Source organism: Streptopelia decaocto (assembly GCF_964273445.1).
Source record: "Streptopelia decaocto genome assembly, chromosome: 1".
Lineage (NCBI taxonomy): Eukaryota > Metazoa > Chordata > Aves > Columbiformes > Columbidae > Streptopelia > Streptopelia decaocto.
In genome coordinates, this window is record NC_138663.1 from 2,898,636 (window position 1) to 2,916,311 (window position 17,676).

The 17,676-nt window shown below is 41.8% G+C and overlaps 1 protein-coding gene across 2 annotated transcripts in view; it reads right to left on the reverse strand.

Moving 5' to 3' along the window:
* EXOC4 (exocyst complex component 4) overlaps nt 1-17,676 on the reverse strand; it is a 422,037-nt gene that overhangs the window by 393,357 nt on the left and 11,004 nt on the right. For both annotated transcript variants that reach the window (XM_082075021.1, XM_082075022.1), the window contains exons 2-3: nt 7,585-7,774; nt 3,655-3,849 (exon numbers count right to left, since the gene is read on the reverse strand). In XM_082075021.1, coding sequence (XP_081931147.1) covers nt 3,655-3,849; nt 7,585-7,774 — 385 coding nt within the window. The remainder of the gene's footprint in view (nt 1-3,654; nt 3,850-7,584; nt 7,775-17,676) is intronic.

Here is a 17,676-nt window from a genome sequence, read left to right on the forward strand (position 1 = left end):
AACAGAAAATATACACATATGCCCACTCAATTACAGAATCACAGAATGGTCAGGGTTAGAAGGGACTTCTGGAGATCATCCAGCCCAACCTACAAATGCCACACAAGTGAATATTCCTTTAGGCAATGGAGTCGAAATACAGATCATTAACAGAAAAATATACTGACTCATTTTTTAAAAATAATATACATCAAGTGAAAATAACTGAGACATGTTTGATCTCAAACAGGAGTTGTATTTGTTCTGGACCCTTGTAATTTCTCCAAAGCAGGCTGGATTACACCTGTGCAAGGCGCAATCACAGAACAGCAAACCTGACCCAACCAGCTCTGCCCACCGGAGCGTGTGTCCTCAAGATGCTGGAGGAACTCAGAACATGAATACACGACATCTGAAGCTCAGCTGTGCTGCTCTGTCTAGATGGATGGAGAAGCAGAAACAAAAAGCTGCCACTTACCAATTTTACCTTCATAGAAACGTAAGCTGTCATAAAATACCTTTGCATTGTGTTCATACTACTGGGAAAAGCTGCCATTCTTTTATTAACAATTCTTCCCAGCATTACTCAGTCATTGCACATTAGAACCAGCAGCTGGAGAGTTTTGAGTGATAATGAAACCTGTAACAAACCATCTTCAGCTGTCTTCTCCAAACAATGAGGGAATTAAAATTTCAATTTAAATGCAGAGGTTTGAAACATGCTTCAGTGGCAAAATTACTTCAATTAATGTGAGTGGAATACAATGAACAGACTGCAGAAATGTGATGCAGCAACCAGAAATTATGTCATTAGAGTCCTTGCATTAACCTAACACGACGCCGGCAAAGGTCTAATTTCGATTGTACATATCACAAGGCTACAGGCAACAATATTAATCAGTGTCCTAATTTCAACATGAGGGATAGAACCTCCTTGGCACATCACTTGTGGCTTTTTATAAGCCATGAGCATCTGTTTACCTCGAGGAATGAAGCAGAAAGGCAGAGAGATCTATGGAAATTCAGCATCCCTGACACTTCAGTCATTATTTTAAACAATATTCATATCATAGAGAAGGAGAAAGGAATTATCCTGCAGCCAGTGAGCGATTCCAACATCACCATCTTACTCTTCTGATAAGAAAATAAACCAGCATGGTAAACTAAAGACCATAGTTCAGTGAGGTCTAATATTGGCTCTATCTCATAGACTTGGGCAAGCTTAGAAACATTCACACATGGGTAAGCGTAAATATAAATCACACACAATATATTGCAAGACAGTAAGATGGCACAAATACATATATCACAAACCATTTCTAAAGTATATTATATGATAAAAACTAAGTATTAATAATCTCCTATTAATTTCTTATCTGGAATACAAGATAAATCAGTTGGCTGGAATTTCCTTCCAAAAAGATAAATTTTTTCAATTAAAAAAGAAAAAAAGCAAACTGGCAAGTCCACCAGTAAAAAGCAGCAACTGGTTAACATTTTAATTGGTAATGTCAACTCTCAATACTGTGGTCTCACCCCTACACTGAACGCCCTCAATTCACATCTATTTCACATCTCCTAATTGAAAATATCAGCCAAACACCACACGCCGATTTCCAGCATCTGAAACCTGACCAAAGTTTTGGCCAAACCTGACCGCATTCTCCTCATATTTGCTGCTTCAAGTCATTCAGTTGCTCATCTGTTTTCACAAATGCTAATAGATTTTTACACAATATTATATAAAGTATCATAAACATTCCACACTATATTATACAACACAAATGGAAACATTACCCACCCCAGACAGTTCACAAGAGTGGGAAAGATATAAGACAATGGTTCATATAAAAGAACAGTGAGACTCTAAGGAGAATTAAAATGGAGAGGGTTCCTGGGAGATGGTTTAGAAAGGGAAGAATGAAAATTGTGACCAGATTATAGAAAAACTATTGCATCAGGTGTAGCATGAGAATATGAGCAACAGAAAACAATGTAATAACAGAGGGAAATCAGAGGATGCGACAGCAACAAAAATCCAAATCACATCCCACATGTCATCAGAGAAAGTGATGAGGAGATTGACACCAAACTGCTGAAAAGGTTTCAGAGGAAACAAAGCAAATTTTAGGAAGCTGCATTTAAGGTAAAATGAGGTAAAACACAAGGAAGGAAATTACGTTCAAGTCAGAGCTCCAGGAACATCAAGTGACAACACTAAGTCTTCCAGCTCTTTATCCTGTTGAATATTAACTATTAAAAAGAAGCAAAGATGCACAATTAAGAGAAATACAAAGGACAGAAGCTAAAAAACCCCCACAATGACTAAGGAAGGCAACGAAAATATTTCCTTAAAGGCATTCTCTCGCTTTTACCTTCACTTTCGAATTAGGGACTGGTTAAGTTTCGAAAGAACCTCTAAAACCATCAATCCAGCCCCTGCTCGAGCATCAGCACCTCCAGCCCACTGCCCAGAACCACAGCCAGGCTGATTGTGAAACACAGGCAGACTCCACAACCCCTCTGGGCAACCTGTCCCAGTGTTCAACCAGCCCTACAGTCAAATGGCATTTTCTGACATTCAGGTATCACTTCCTACATCTCTATCTGTGCCCATCACCTCTTCTGTCACTGGGCACTGCTGAGAAAAGTCTGACTGTCTTCTTTGCACCATCCCATCAGACACTTACAACCCTGAGGTTTCTTTTCTCTAAGGGAATTGTTTCCAGTTCTCTCTGTCTGTCTTTAAATGCGAGATACTCCTATTCCTTAACATCCTTGTGATCCTTCCCTGGAATTGATCCAGTAACTCCATCTCTCATACAGGAGAGGTCAGAGCTGGATTCAGGACTACACATATCAGGATTGAGTAGGGGGGAAGGATCTTCCTTGTAAAATGATTAATTAGCAGTAGAAGACAGTTCCAGGAACTAAAGGACTGGAGCCTGGTGAAGAAGTGTGCTTGTGAGGTTCAGAAAGAAGATAATAAAGAGATTGTTATTAGAGAAGTTCAAGAAACTTCCACCTCTACAAGACTGGAATTGAAAGGTATGCTTGTAAAAGAGATGGAACTGAAAAGGAAAAACACTTGAAGCGAGGGAGAAAAAAGGATGAAGAAAGAGCTGGAAATAAGTAGAAAGAATCAAGAGTCCTGGTAAAAGACCTACAAGAAGACAATGAGAAGCAAACACACCTAAATGGTGAAAGACAGTCTCACCTCCGAATAATGACCGAAGCTGTGAATGCATTCGGGGACATGCAACAGCAAAGAAATAGGATAGTTCTTCCAGAAAAATGAGTTGGAAATAATTTCTAAGCTATAAAGAAAGAAGATGATGCAGGCAGCTGTCTGGGAAATTCATTTTAAAATCAAGCACCAGGTTGCAAAAGCCAAAGGAAATCTTCTGTGCAGATCAAATGGGTAAAGAACTAGATGAGAAAGCATCAGGACAAGCAAACAGGGAAAACCAGCTCTGGAAATCAAGGATCAAACAGGATGGAGACAGGAACCCTGAGACCAGTCAGGAAGGATCAAAGCAAACCAAAGGGAAATCCCAAGACAAGAAAGCAGCAAATGACAAAGTAATGAGGAAAAAACCACCACAGATAGAAGATCAGACAGCTGCCCAGTGTGTTTCTGGTGTCACTGGGGCAGCACGAGGCACCACGTCTTACCAGCATGTCAGTGGCGTTGAGGTAGCGCTTGCTGGCCATGCACTGCTCCAGCTTCTGAGGCACCTGCTTGATGTTCTCGATCTCGTCCAGCAAATTCAGGACATGTTTGTGCTCAATCCCTTCGATCCACAGCTTGCGCAGCTCATCCCGCTTGCAGTGCAGCAGCATCTTGCAGGACAGCAGATTCTCCTTCACCTACAAGCAACACATCAACAGATTAAGCAAATCTGTCCCTGTAACCGGTGCTTAACACAGATCAGCCCTTTCCTACATTTACTAGGAATTCCAAAAATATCTCAGGACAACCAAAGTCCCATAAACTTTGTGGCCGTTCCTTTGGCTGAAGTGAAACAATACGAACACCAGAACTGCTCCCATCATGAAATGGTTTTCAGTGCAGGTTCTGTACCAGAAGTGAAAATTCAATCCAAGTATCATAATGTGAACAAATGCAGGATCCTATTAACCATGACTAAAGATTTATTTGCATGTTTTCCAAAAATCAATTCGGTATTTTGGCATACAGCAAGAATCCAATTTTCAGTGAAAGCAAATAAGCCACTACTAATTTTCCTGCTGCAAACATTTTCCATCTGCGTATTCAATCTTTTTGCACATCTCCTCCTTCAAGTCCTCATGTCCATTTCTTGAAATCTAACTATATCGGAGTACAATCATTTTCCTAATACCGCAAGCAATACCCATTTTCTTTTCTCTGGTTTCACCAGAACAAACAGCAGCTACATTACAGTTCGATTCAACATTTCCATTATTTATCAAGGCCATAACACCACTCAGAGAAACACCTTGGTGTTTGCCATTCAGGTTTTTTTTGGAGCTTCACGCCATTCTCTCTAATTAGCAAAGTCTCTACTATTTTACCCCATTCAGGAAACATCAAGGGATTTTCTTCTCCATCCTTTCTTCTCCATCACACAGCCTGCAATCCCTGCTTTCAAGTTCTCCCAATATCCTCTGGTAAGGTCAGTATAACCCAGCTTCTCTTGCATAATGCAAATCAATAATACATATTAAAATGTGGCAGCAATTAACAACGCAGCTTCACACGTTGCTTTCACACCACTCTTGTTTTTGTGATACGTTATGAATACTTAGGGTCCAACCTTTTCTCAGGCTGAGCTCTCACTGAATTACACATGAATACAGGCTCTCACAAGTAGGCCCTTACATTTATTTTTAAATAATGAGCCTTCAAAGGCCTCCAGAAATCCCATTTCAGCTGCACTTTCTCCTTCCTTGTTCATCTAAAAGCAGTTAAAAAATATAAAAGCGAAACACATAGATGGGCCAAAGCACAGACAATGGGTAAACACCAATAGCTACATAAAACAGACTCCATCCATAGTCAGAACAGACCACGATTTCAATAAAATATCACTTCTCAAACATCCTTCTGAAAAGAATATCACAGAAAAACCCTCAGCCAACAGACCAGCTAATGGAATAGTGTCATAACTTGCTGCAAAAGCCAACCAAAACGCATATAAAACACATTTCAAACTTAATCTTGTTCAATACTGTAAATTAAAATGTTTCACTGACCTAGCACAGCATCATGAGTGCTCTGGTGCTGCACAGAGCCAAATCAGGTCAGCAAAACAATCACGGGGCGAGAAGGAAGGACAAATAGTATCTACTTAATTTAGTCTTGCAGGAGCAATACCTCTAGTGCTAGATTCAAATCTAAGCCTTTCCCAAGAGAAATTCATACAAGAATTGGCTACAAAAGGTAGATAAACAGAGGGATCTAGACTATCTAGCACTCCCACAACTGATCATCCACCTTCCACGAGAGTGGAACACCAAAATAAAGTCTGATAGTGTAATACAGATTGATGACAAACCAGATCTGGGGCCTCCCCTGAGATCAGGTCAAAGCTACTTCAATACATATCGACCAAAACTAATAAGAAAACTGAAATACCAAAAGGTCCTTCAACCCTCACAGTGATTGTTCCAGGCAGGACCAAAAGGTCACACCCCTACATGTTTGTTTTGACCTCTGAAAGCTCAGTACACTGTGTGAAAATAGGCCGCTGGCTACCGTATATTTCAAATTTAGTACAATTGATCTTTGCTTTCAAAGTGCTGCACTTTGGACATAAATCCTAGAGTGAACTCTTGCCCTTGGAAAGCATCAGAATGGTTTAATTTTCTTTCAAAATGCTAAATTAATTTAAAAAGTCAGAAGGGTCAGTACCTAACCCAGGAAGGGTAAAAGCCGACTGCTCCTAAAGCGCTGCTGGGAAAGGTTTTCAGCTGAAACCTCCACAGAGCCAGGAAAAAAATGGAATCAATTTGGTGCCTAGTTTGCTAAGTTTGGGTGTAGTAAACCACCCAGCGAGATGGGACAGGAGCCCCAAGAACAGATCTATCACTGCAGGGAGAGAGCAGATGGAACAAGTCAATGACAACGAGTGCCAGAGTTATTCGCTGGCACGTTACCCAAGTGTGAGCACTCAAAATACAGAAAGATTTGGGGGCACGGGGTTCATATACATTCACACAATATAAATGAGCTTGGAAATAACACCAAAATGCATGTTCTCTGAGCAAAAAGCAAGCTGAAGAATCCCTCAGACTATTTAGGAGGTGGCTGGAGGCTGATATATCAAAATCTGAAGAGACTGGCCAGAAAGGCCATAGCTTAGCAGCTCTTGGGCTTCAAAAAGCTGATAGCAACATGCCCAGAAAATAAATGAAAACTGATATCACAAAGCTTTCTACTTCATGTCCACCCCTTGTTTTGCTTTTAATTACTTGTGTTCTCAGAAAGATTCCACAGAAAAGGGGTTGCCAGTAAGACACAGCCTGGGACCACTGCATTAGGACCAGACAGTCAAATCCCGGCCACGCCACAGAGCAACTTGAAAATCAGGCCTAGCTCACAATTAGTGGGTAACCGTGATTTCTCTATTCATTTTTTAGTTCAGAATGATGACAAGTAGCTGGAACAATGAAGAAATAAAAACTTAAAGTGGGATCTTACAACACTACATTAATAATAAAAGGACAACACACAAGAAAAAGATGAGTTGCACGGATTTGTACCCAGAGCACACGCTATGACAGAGTGGTTGGTGTTGGAAGGGACCTCTGGAGATCACCCAGTCCAACCCACCTCCTAACGCAGGGTCACCAGAGCAGATCACACAGGAAGGTGTCCAGGTGGGTTTGAATGTCTCAGAGAAGGAGACTCCACAGCCTCTCTGGGCAGCCTGGGCCAGGCTCTGGCACCTCAAAGGAAACAAGTTTCTCCTCATGTTCAGGGAAGTGGTGGAGTCTCCTTCTCTGGAGACATTCAAAACCCGCCTGGACATGTTCCTGTGCGACCTCACCTAGGTGTTCCTGCTCCAGCAGGGGGATTGGACTAGATAATCTTTTGAGGTCCCTTCCAATCCCAAACATACTGTGATACTGTGATACTGTGACCCTCCTGTGCTTCAGTCTGTGCCCGTTGCCCCTCATCCTGTTGTTGGGCACCACTGAACAGAGTCTGGTCCATCCTCTGACACCCACCCTGAGATATTTATAACCACTGATGAGATCCCCTCTCAGCTTCTCTTCTCCAGCTCAACAGCCCCAGCTCTCTCAGTCTCTCCTCATCACAAAGATGCTCCAGACCCCTCAGCATCTTTGTGTCCCACCACTGGACTCCCTCCAGTAATTCCTTGTCCTTCTTAAACTGGGGAGCCCAGAACTGGACACTGAACTCCAGATGTGGCCTCCCCAGGGCAGAGCAGAGCGGGAGGAACAACCTCGCTGACCTGCTGGTCACACTTTTCCTAACACACCCCAGGTACCACTGGCCTTCTTGGCAGCAAGGACACAGTGTTGGCTCATGGTCACCCTGTTGTCGACCAGAACTATTTAGCCACTGGAAACACAGATCTACAACGCAGATTTCACCTGTTTGATCTTGTTGCGCGAGTTGGTGATGCGCTCCGTGATGCTCTGGTAGGTGCGGATGGCTGTGGTGAGCTCGGTGTAGTGCTGGACGATGAGCTCATCCAAATCCCGGTCACATTTCTCATAAGCTTCTTCCAGGCGGCCTTTCTCAGTCTCCCGATCCTCAACATCATCGCTGGTAGATAAAGTCCTAAGGACAACAAGATTAGAAAACAAATTGGGATATTTTCAAGGTATCTAGAAGGACTGGAAGACTTTGCCTAAATTATGTGGCACCTACCCCAAAGCAGCCCCCCTATTAGTCTGTACACTCGTGTGCACACAGACACACACTGAATGAAGTTTATTGCTGGTAAACATCTGTCTCATGTTCAGTAAAAAACAAAGTGCTTCAAGAAAATAATTAAAAGAACACAACCGTCGTGTTTTATTATTTCCCCAATTTTCAGATGTTTTAGACCTTTAATACTACACAATGGGATTTATGAAAATGTAACGTTTTCTATTAATTATCACATTTCCAGAGTGTTATTTATATGGGCACAGTATATCATATGAAATACATCCTGATTTATTACTTACAAAGAACTATAAAGAAGAAATTCATTAGATCCAGGGACCATTGCAACTATTTGTCAGGAGTGCTGCAGTTACCACCACTTACCTGCCAAAACTGCACTAGAAATACCACACGGACATAGAAAGTGCATCCAAAACCTACCCATGCCTTCCAATAGTCCATCTGCTTTCAAACCTACACCAGTGCAGCAAAGAAGTGTCATTATTACCCCTTCTCATTTATTTTAGCTTCTGAATAACATCATCTAATATGATTTTTATTTTTACCTCGATAAAGTTTGAGACTCCAATGAAACAGCTGAGAATTTAATGACACTGGCAAAGGAAACTATGTCTTGGCATCACTTACAATTTCTGAAATTTACACAAGAATCAGCACAATCTTCTCTTCCTCCCTCTATTTCTTCACCCGTTTCACCCCTTTGAGGCCCATCCTGCCACTGGATCCAGATGCCAACACCTGGAGTGACTCAATAACACTAACAGAAAGACCCAGGAGACAGCAGTAGCTAAAAACATATATTCTTATATATCCTACAGTACATAGCACTCAAAAAAAGCATCCTGAATTTCCCTCTTCCTTTACCTTGGAAATATAGGTATGGCCCATAGAGGTTTCTGTTTTAAACCACCAATATAGACATTGAAAACTGTATATTTCATGGTACAAAGGAGATCAGTTATAGTGGCCATGACCTAAACACTGGTATATCACAACCTTAAGAGGCAGCAGGAATGCATTCTGTAGCTCTATTAATAATTTCTGTATCACTTTAAAGAACTTCACATGAGAAAATAAGCAAAAATAAAGAGTTTTCTTTTTAAATCACTGCATACCAACTGTTCCGCTTCATATGCTGGAACATAATGAAACAATCACAACTTGCAAAGAAATCCAGAGCATCTACTCACTGGAAGTGATATACCTTGAAAAATACAGCCAGTAGACATATAGGAACTTGCTTCATTGAAATCACAGGATTTGAGGCCTCTGAACTGAGGCACCACCTTAAGATGGACACTGAAAAAGTATAAAAATAGTAAAAGACTAAAACAGCCCATTGTTTCCAACCCAAAAGACTGAGAACAAAATGCATCCAGGGTAGGAGAAAACTACGAGGGTGTTTTCTCTGGATTTCTTAAGCTGTTTGTGTGGGAAAAGGTCAAATAGTTGGAAGGAGACAAAACAGCCATTGCTGAACGCTGCTGCCGCTCTCTGCTGCCATAATGGCTTTGACTTGGGGTTTGGTAAAGCAATGAGGTCCAGTCAAACTAAAACCCGCATCTCCTGCTGGCAAGAAAAAGGAAAATATCATTTGTATTGCAATAACAGTCACTTGTCCTCTACAGAAAAAGCTAAAAGGCCAGTGAGAACTGCTTCAAACCGTTGAAAAATACAAAGGAGAGAAACCTATTTCCTTATGGTTTATTTAAGAGTATTCGACGACAACAAGCAGGACAGAAGAAGAGTTCGGAATTGATGGATTTATCTGAATTCTTCAGTACCGTTGGGAAAGTTGTAGGGACTCAAGTGCAAAATCAATGGCAGACACACCCCCAAAACTTCCAGTTCGCTACTGTTTTTTCCCTGCAAAGAAAACCACCACCATCTTTCTTATAAAGAAAACAAAAAAGCCATTTCACAGGGGATCACGATCCCAGAAAGAGCAGCTAAGAAAACTCAAGTGAGCAAGGAAATCTGTGCTGCCATATGGAACGCGGCACCAGAGGACAGGAGCACACACACACTTGTCCTACTCGACTGTTACACCAAGGAGGACAGCGGAATTACAGCCAAAATATGTCCTACAACCCCCTAAAAGAAGACAATGTACCCGAGCGATGTGTTTTATTTTATGCAGTTTTAACACCCCTTTTCGCTTTCAGATGGCGGTGGCAGAAGGTTATAACTGATATCACATGGAAATGAGAAGAAATCCTCTTTCTTTTGTTGTGCCGCGGACTATCAGCATTGGTGCCTTACACCCCCCTCCCAAATACCAAAAACTGCACATTTTACAGGGGATTTGGCTGTACCTCTCACACAAAGATCACACCGAGATGAGAAACCCACTCATGACTCCAATGAGGATGGAATTACATCAGGTACTAAAGAAACACCCAACACCTGTTAGCAGAGGTCATGTAAACATTTCAGGTTAAGTGGTATATAAAGATGTGCTAGAAAACAAAACTAAGCACACAGTTAAAGCAATAGGATTAAACACCCAGTGCTTGTGCTGCTGTTCAGCGAGACCTGGGCAAGCTGGAGCGCTGGGTAGGGAAGAACCTGATGAAGTTCATCAAGGGCAAGTGTAGGGTCCTGCACCTGGGGAGGAACAACCCCAGGCACCAGTACAGGTTGGGGTGGAACTGCTGGAAAGCAGCTCTGCAGAAAAGGACTTGGGAGTTCTGATCAACAACAGGGTGACCATGAGTCACCAATGTGTCCTTGCTGCCAAGAGGCCAATGGTACCTGGCGTGTGTTAGGAAAAGTGTGACCAGCAGGTCAGGGAGGTTGTTCCTCCCCCTCTGCTCTGCCCTGGGGAGGCCACATCTGGAGTTCAGTGTCCAGTTCTGGGCTCCCCAGTTTAAGAAGGACAAGGAATTACTGGAGGGAGTCCAGCGGTGGGACACAAAGATGCTGAGGGGTCTGGAGCATCTTTCTGATGAGGAGACAGAGAGCTGGGGCTGTTGAGCTGGAGAAGAGAAGCTGAGAGGGGATCTCATCAATGTTCATAAATATCTCCAGGGTGGGTGTCAGAGGATGGACCAGACTCTGTTCAGTGGTGCCCAATGACAGGATGAGGGGCAATGGGCACAGACTGAAGCACAGGAGGGTCCATCTGAACATGAGGAGAAACTTGTTTCCTTTGAGGTGCCAGAGCCTGGCCCAGGCTGCCCAGAGAGGCTGTGGAATCTCCTTCTCTGGAGACATTCAAACCCGCCTGGACACCTTCCTGTGTGATCTGCTCTGGTGACCCTGCGTTAGCAGGTGGGTTGGACTGGATGATCTCCAGAGGTCCCTTCAACCCCAACCATCCTGTGATTCTGTACCTCTAAGACACAGTGAGGTTGGGGTTCCTGCTACAACAGATGAATAGAAAACATGTACAACAAGGTTTCAGGAAATAAATCACCCTCCATTCAAGCTTGTGCAGATGAATACGTTTTCTTTCTCCAAAACCATTTATTTTTACTAAAAGAATCTTCTTCAGCATGGTTACTCCAGACACCAAGGTATAAACTTTTTAGGAACTGACATATTGTTTGAGTCTCAAGCTGAACAATATTGCTTGTCTGGGTAGTTAATGAAAACATCGATTCTCTCTAAGTTGAGTTATGGATTGCAGGAGAATCGTGAATTGCTACAGACAATTTAGAAGCAGAACCATATCATGGACTAGAAAAGTTTTAAGTTTTAATTAAACAAAATCCAATTTCCAAATCCTTGATTTTCCAAAGCTGTTCAAGCTTTGGCTCAAATCCATCTGCAATGCCAGCAGTTTGTTAAAGAAGCTGAAGACCCATCTCCAAGGCTCAAGCTACACCATTAATGTCAGCAGATGCCACGAACCTTTTCCCACTCTCCAGCAAGTTCCTGCACAACTTCAATTTCCCAACACCTTCCAGTCAAATGCATATTTTAAACAGAATCACATTGTGCTGCCCCATTGTTGTTGCCCTTGTAATTGAGAGTAACTTGCACTCTATAGGAAAAATATTTTTCATGGAAAACACTAGAAATTTGCACAGCCCAATCGCAGATGTTGACAAAGCCTGAGAGAGAGGTACAACTGGACCTGGATCTTAGAAACCACTGAACGTGTCGAAAGGACAAAGCTCGTAGAGCTGGAAATCAGAAGCATTTGGAGATACCACAAGCTTATTCCTACAGAAATGATATAAAGACAATGACTAACAAAGTATCAATTTAAGTTGTAATTTTGCTATTTGCTTAGATATGTAATGTACATTTGTTGCCACTTTCAGCAAAATAAAGAAGCTTTAGGGGAGGAAAAACATCCATCTGGCTGAGCACTACACGCCTTTTCAGTCAGTCCAGACTCCAAAGACCTCATCTTTTCCACCCACGACACAGCCAGTAGTAGCATGAAATTATCAGCAACCCATAAAAAAGAAAAGGGTAACAGGATTCCAGCCTGACTTCAGGAACCTCAGCAACATACACTGGGAATGTAGCTGCCAATCAAGCCTTTTTCTATAGTCACAGTTCCCTGAAAAATTAACTTCATAGGCAGCAGTAGCCCAGAGAAGAGCAAGACAAAGGAATCACTCTGCTGCTCCATAAAATCTTACTATGTCTATACTTGGAGTGCTACGTATGGTTCTGGTCTCCTCTTTCTTCTGCTGCCCTTGGAAGGGCAACTCAAACAAGGGATGGGATGAAGCAGCTGTTCTCCGCAGAGATGCCAAGGCCAAGACTCTTTGGTTTGGAAAAGAAAAGGCTGAAAGGAGACATGACTGAGGTCTGCAGGAGTCAGAATAACAAATAACGTACACAAAACCATTTTTCATCAAATCATACACTACTAGAACTAGTGCTACTTGTTGAGACTAACAGGAGATCAGTTTAAGAAAAGATAAAGCACATTGGGAAGGTAACTTCAAAACCTTGCTGCAGAATCTCAGGCTCACAGCATTCAGTGGGTTCAGAAAAAGGACTCAAATGTATTCACAGGCAACAGGACAAAACAAATACTGAAAGAAAATAACTGCAGTAAATCCTCCAACATCCCGAACTCACCAAGTGCAGACCCCAGGGAAATACAGACGCACTGGACACCAACAAGTGGCCAAAGCTGCATTGCCCCATGCCCCTCATATTTTGTATTATCACTATTGGAGACAAAGTACCAGTCTAGAGGAACCTCAATAGAAGTGGCCTCAAGTTGTGCCAGGGGAGGTTTAGATTGACCATTAAGAACAATTTCTCCCAAAAAAAGAGCTGTTGGGCATTAGAACAGGCTGCCCAGGGCAGTGGCAGAGTCACCATCTCTGGAGTTGTTTAAAAGGCATTTAGACAAGGTCCTTAGGACAGAGCTTAGTGCCAGGGGAGGGTTAAAGGTTGGACTCCATTACCTTGATGGCCTCTTCCAACCAAAATGACTCTGATTTCTTTGGTCTCATCCTCCAGAAGACTCCAGTACTGGAGACCACCTGAAGCTGAGTAGTACTTTGGAGGTGCTGGAAGTCAAGTTACCCAACTCCCACAAACACACACAGACAGCATGTGCCAACATGGGACTTTGCCTTCACCCTACCAGGATATTTGAGCCTCCAAACCTGCAAGAAGATCACCATGATCCATTCAAGCAGAGTTCCAGGTGGGACCCCTGTGCTGCCAGGCAGCTGGAGGGGGAAGAAAGGCAGAGCTTAACTTGCATGAAATGCTGCTTTGCAATTCCCCGGGATGCTCTCACCAAGGAGAAGACCCAATTAATTTTACTTAAAATGACTTATTTTTCCAGCCTGCGATCCCAACCTGCAAGACTTGAACTCAAAGGAAGTTCCAGGCTCCGTTATTGCCGTGTTCCAATATTTCCAGCTGGCTCTGTTAGACACACCAACTGGGAAATCTTCCCAGAATTAGCACCTGTACTGGGAACCTCTTGTTTTCTTTAATTACCTGTTTGGGGAAAATATTGTAGAAACAATCCCTAAAAATCTCATATTCATATTTTGACCAGAACATTTACCTATATTTACAGCCCTCTAGTCTGTTCTAGTGTAAAACAAAAGGATGACTTACTACACAAAAAGGGATAAATAATACTACACCTATTTGACCCTTACAGTTCTTTTTTCCCCTCTACCCACATTCGTTTGCCTTAAGTACCTGTGGATTATTTCTTTATGAATAGGATAAAGTTGAAATCACAACCAAAGATCTGAATGGGAAAAGCAGAGACCACTTTTTCATTTACTTTACTGACAGACCAGCCTGTGTGATCCATCCAACCATCATGCACCAAAGAACCAAAGAGCACTGAAGACAAAAGCAAACCCTTTCTTTTAATGGATGTGAATAGCAATATATAAATAAGAAGCTGTTTCAAGCTAAAATGTCAGAAATAAGTGTGCTGTAAGACTGAGAACGCCTCTTCTGGATTGTGGGTTTTTTTTGAATGTTACATTAAAACTTCTCCCAGATGACAATTTATATGTTCAAACACCATGGCTGTAACATATAAATTTCTGCAACATATTCCCAAGCAGTACAAGTACTTAGAAGTTCTTATAGCCAGCAGGAAGACTCTCCTACTCATCTTCTTAAATCACTTTATCAATCACATGAGCCCTCACTTTACTTACTTAAACCAAACCTCACCACCTTCTCTCTACTCCAGTAATTCATTATCATGTATATATTCCATTCCTTCAAAAAATACAACATTAAATCCTTCAAGTCTAGCAGTAACTACAAAAAGGAGCCATGTCACTTGGCATTTGAAACATTACTTTGTACACCTGAATTCCTACCTAAGGCCCTTGGTACAGGAGTCATTTATTTTTCTTGCTCTGCACAGAAAGAAAAGCAAAGCAAAGAATACTTATTATTCTGGAGATTATGTATGTTCCTGCTAACACTGCAGAAAAGCCAAGGGCATCTTTGCTTGTTTCAGTTCTATTAAAATGTGTGGCAAGGAAGAAAAGTCAACACACTGTTTGCCAAATAGAAAGGATCAAAATTGCCTGGGTAGCAAAGTTTGCAGAAGGAACTTTGAAGGGGGAATTACAAAACACAACAGGATTCTGAAACAGTGATAAATATCCATTGGCTTCTTCAAACTCCCCAAAAAACAAAAGCATTCAAAACAGATGACAAACAGAAGGAACATCAGTTTAGATACGGAGTGCGTGCGGGTGATGAACTCGGTGGGGATCTCCAGTTGGGTTCCCTGATCACTTCACTTTTTCCTAAATGAGAATCTACCTCCCCGTACAACACCTGTAATTTGTACTTGGCAGCTGCATGGCTGCGTGTGCCTGTCTCATTAGCGAGAGCTCAATAGGATTAGATTCATTCCAACTGGATGTTAGTCTGTTAAGAGACATTTCTACGTTGCAGTAAAACTGAAATTAATTGAGCCAAATCTCATTGACTTTTGATTTTACATAGTTAAAAACACAGCTTACACAAATGCAAAACGCTTCATTCACCGCAGTCACTTCCACATAGGGAAGACGGGATAGACGGCAGGATTGTGTCTGATCATGTTTTTTATGTACAATGTATTTAATACAAGAATAAAAACCAGCCTTCTAGTTCCCCTGAGGTCAGTGAATTTCCACTGGAATTAAATGAACTTTAAAAGTCCATTAAGACCATCCACTTTGGTAAAATTTGATCTGTGGATCACAAGCATTATTTCTCTCTGCTTTCCACCATGCAACTCAACGAGCACGGGGAATAGGTAGAAAAACTTCTCCAGGGGTCCTGCAGCTCTGTCATTCTGCAAGATGTCCAAAGCCTTCAACTACAATAGTTCACAAAGACAGGGACATCTAGTTTCCAAACATAAAATATATAAGAAAAATGTACTCACACTGATAAAAATAATTGCTATCTCTGTCTCTTCAAGAGGCTGCACCTGTCCAGAACACTGAATGAGATGCCTCCTTCCTCAGCACCACAGATCAAGGAACAACATCTCAGGTGTGTTGGCATAAGTAGAACCCAAAAGTATGTTAGAATGACCCCTCACCTGTTGCTCAACAGCAGTTTGGTGGCCATCAAAAGCTAAAGAGTAATTCAAAACACTGGGAGGCAAGATTTGTGACTATGGATGCTCAGCTGTAAATGCTCAACATGGTATTTAGAAGCAGTTGCAAAACTGCTGTTAAAACTTCTCTCTTCACAGACATGAAAGCCTCATTTTTGTCTGAGCAGCAAAATGAAATGTTTCTCCCACTAAAACATTATGGAGGTTTGAGAAAAATCACACATCTCATTTTTATAATGCAGAAAATGCTACATACTATAGCTGCTGTTTCCCATAGTAAATACATATAGTGCTTTGAAAATGCAACACATTAAGCAGGGATGAAAGAACCAATGTAATTAACGTGGCCCCTGCAACAACTACCACCACACTCCATACACAATATAACAAGTTATTCTCACACTGTGGACTTTGTGTTGCTTATTTCTTTGTGTTTTGACAAACCAATGTTTTCCACAGACCTACCCAAGGTACCCGGACTGCAGAACTACCACATCATCTCCTCCATAAATTTACACGTACAGGCTGATGTATTAATTTGGAGAGGAAGAGAATGAAAAAAAAATAAGGCAAACTCTCCAGCATTCAAACACACACAACAAAATAAAACACAGCAGGCAGATGGTGTAAAAGGACAGAAAACGAGCCATAATTTCCTCACAAGCTAATAAATTCCTTTCATTGTTGTGAACTGAAAGAGCACGATGTTTACTAAGCTACTCAAGAGCTGAAGAAAACAAACACCCTTGTACCACACATCATGTGGCACAACAGAGAAGTGCAGGACAGAAATGCTGCAACGAGATCATCAGCTGCAACACTAGGAAATAATTCACCTCCCTTCCTAACACTTTATTCTGGAGCTTCAAACACGCTCCAGCCCCAAAAGGGGATTTAACACCGAAGCTCCCAGCGCCGCAGGAAACACCACAAATTCTTCTTTATTCTGTGTAACAACCACGTTCCCTTAAACACACCAAACTACTACAAAAAAAGCTTTGATGCTAATTTAATGCACAAGCAACTCCTACAACAAGCTTAATATAAATGAGAATAGCCATGAGGCCAGCGACTAAGAAACTCTTTCTGGGGCATCCCACAACACTTGGTAGGAAAAGCCTTTGCAAAGGCAGCAACATGTACAGCAAATGTGGGAATATTTGGGTTACTAAAGAAATCTGCTGTTCTTCCTCTCCAAGGGATGCACAAATGAATGAATGACTTTCCTCCATCTGCGTTTTCAAGTTGATTTTCCTGCTATATAGTGAAGATTCAGCTCTGGCATATGCCACCCTATTAGTGCACTTCAATCTGCAGCATCAGAGAAGCAAGTTGCCCCCTTACCCCCCATATTTTGCTTTGTGACCAAAAGAATTTAATAACAACCTTTAAAACTCTTCATTTACAGGCACCAACCTCAAAATTGCAGTTCCAGTGGGAATCAGATTTGAGACTCCCCAAGGATTTCTGTTGACACTGAGAAATCCCCCATTTCCCCACACAGTTTGTATTATCAAGGGCTTCAGTCTTGTTTGCCAGGGCAGATGAGCAATTTCTTTTGCTGGCCCACCGATAGTTTCCTACCTGCCCAATAAAATGCCAAGAAAATTAGATTAAGTGTCAATTTTAAGAGAAAATTGTTCACGTTAATGAATAATACATGTTTCATTTCTGAAAATTGGCTTTTTTTTGATGCCTCCAGCTAGGATGGGTGGATAACTGCCTGCCTATGTTACCTGCCTTGTTAAGAGTGATTACTGCTGAA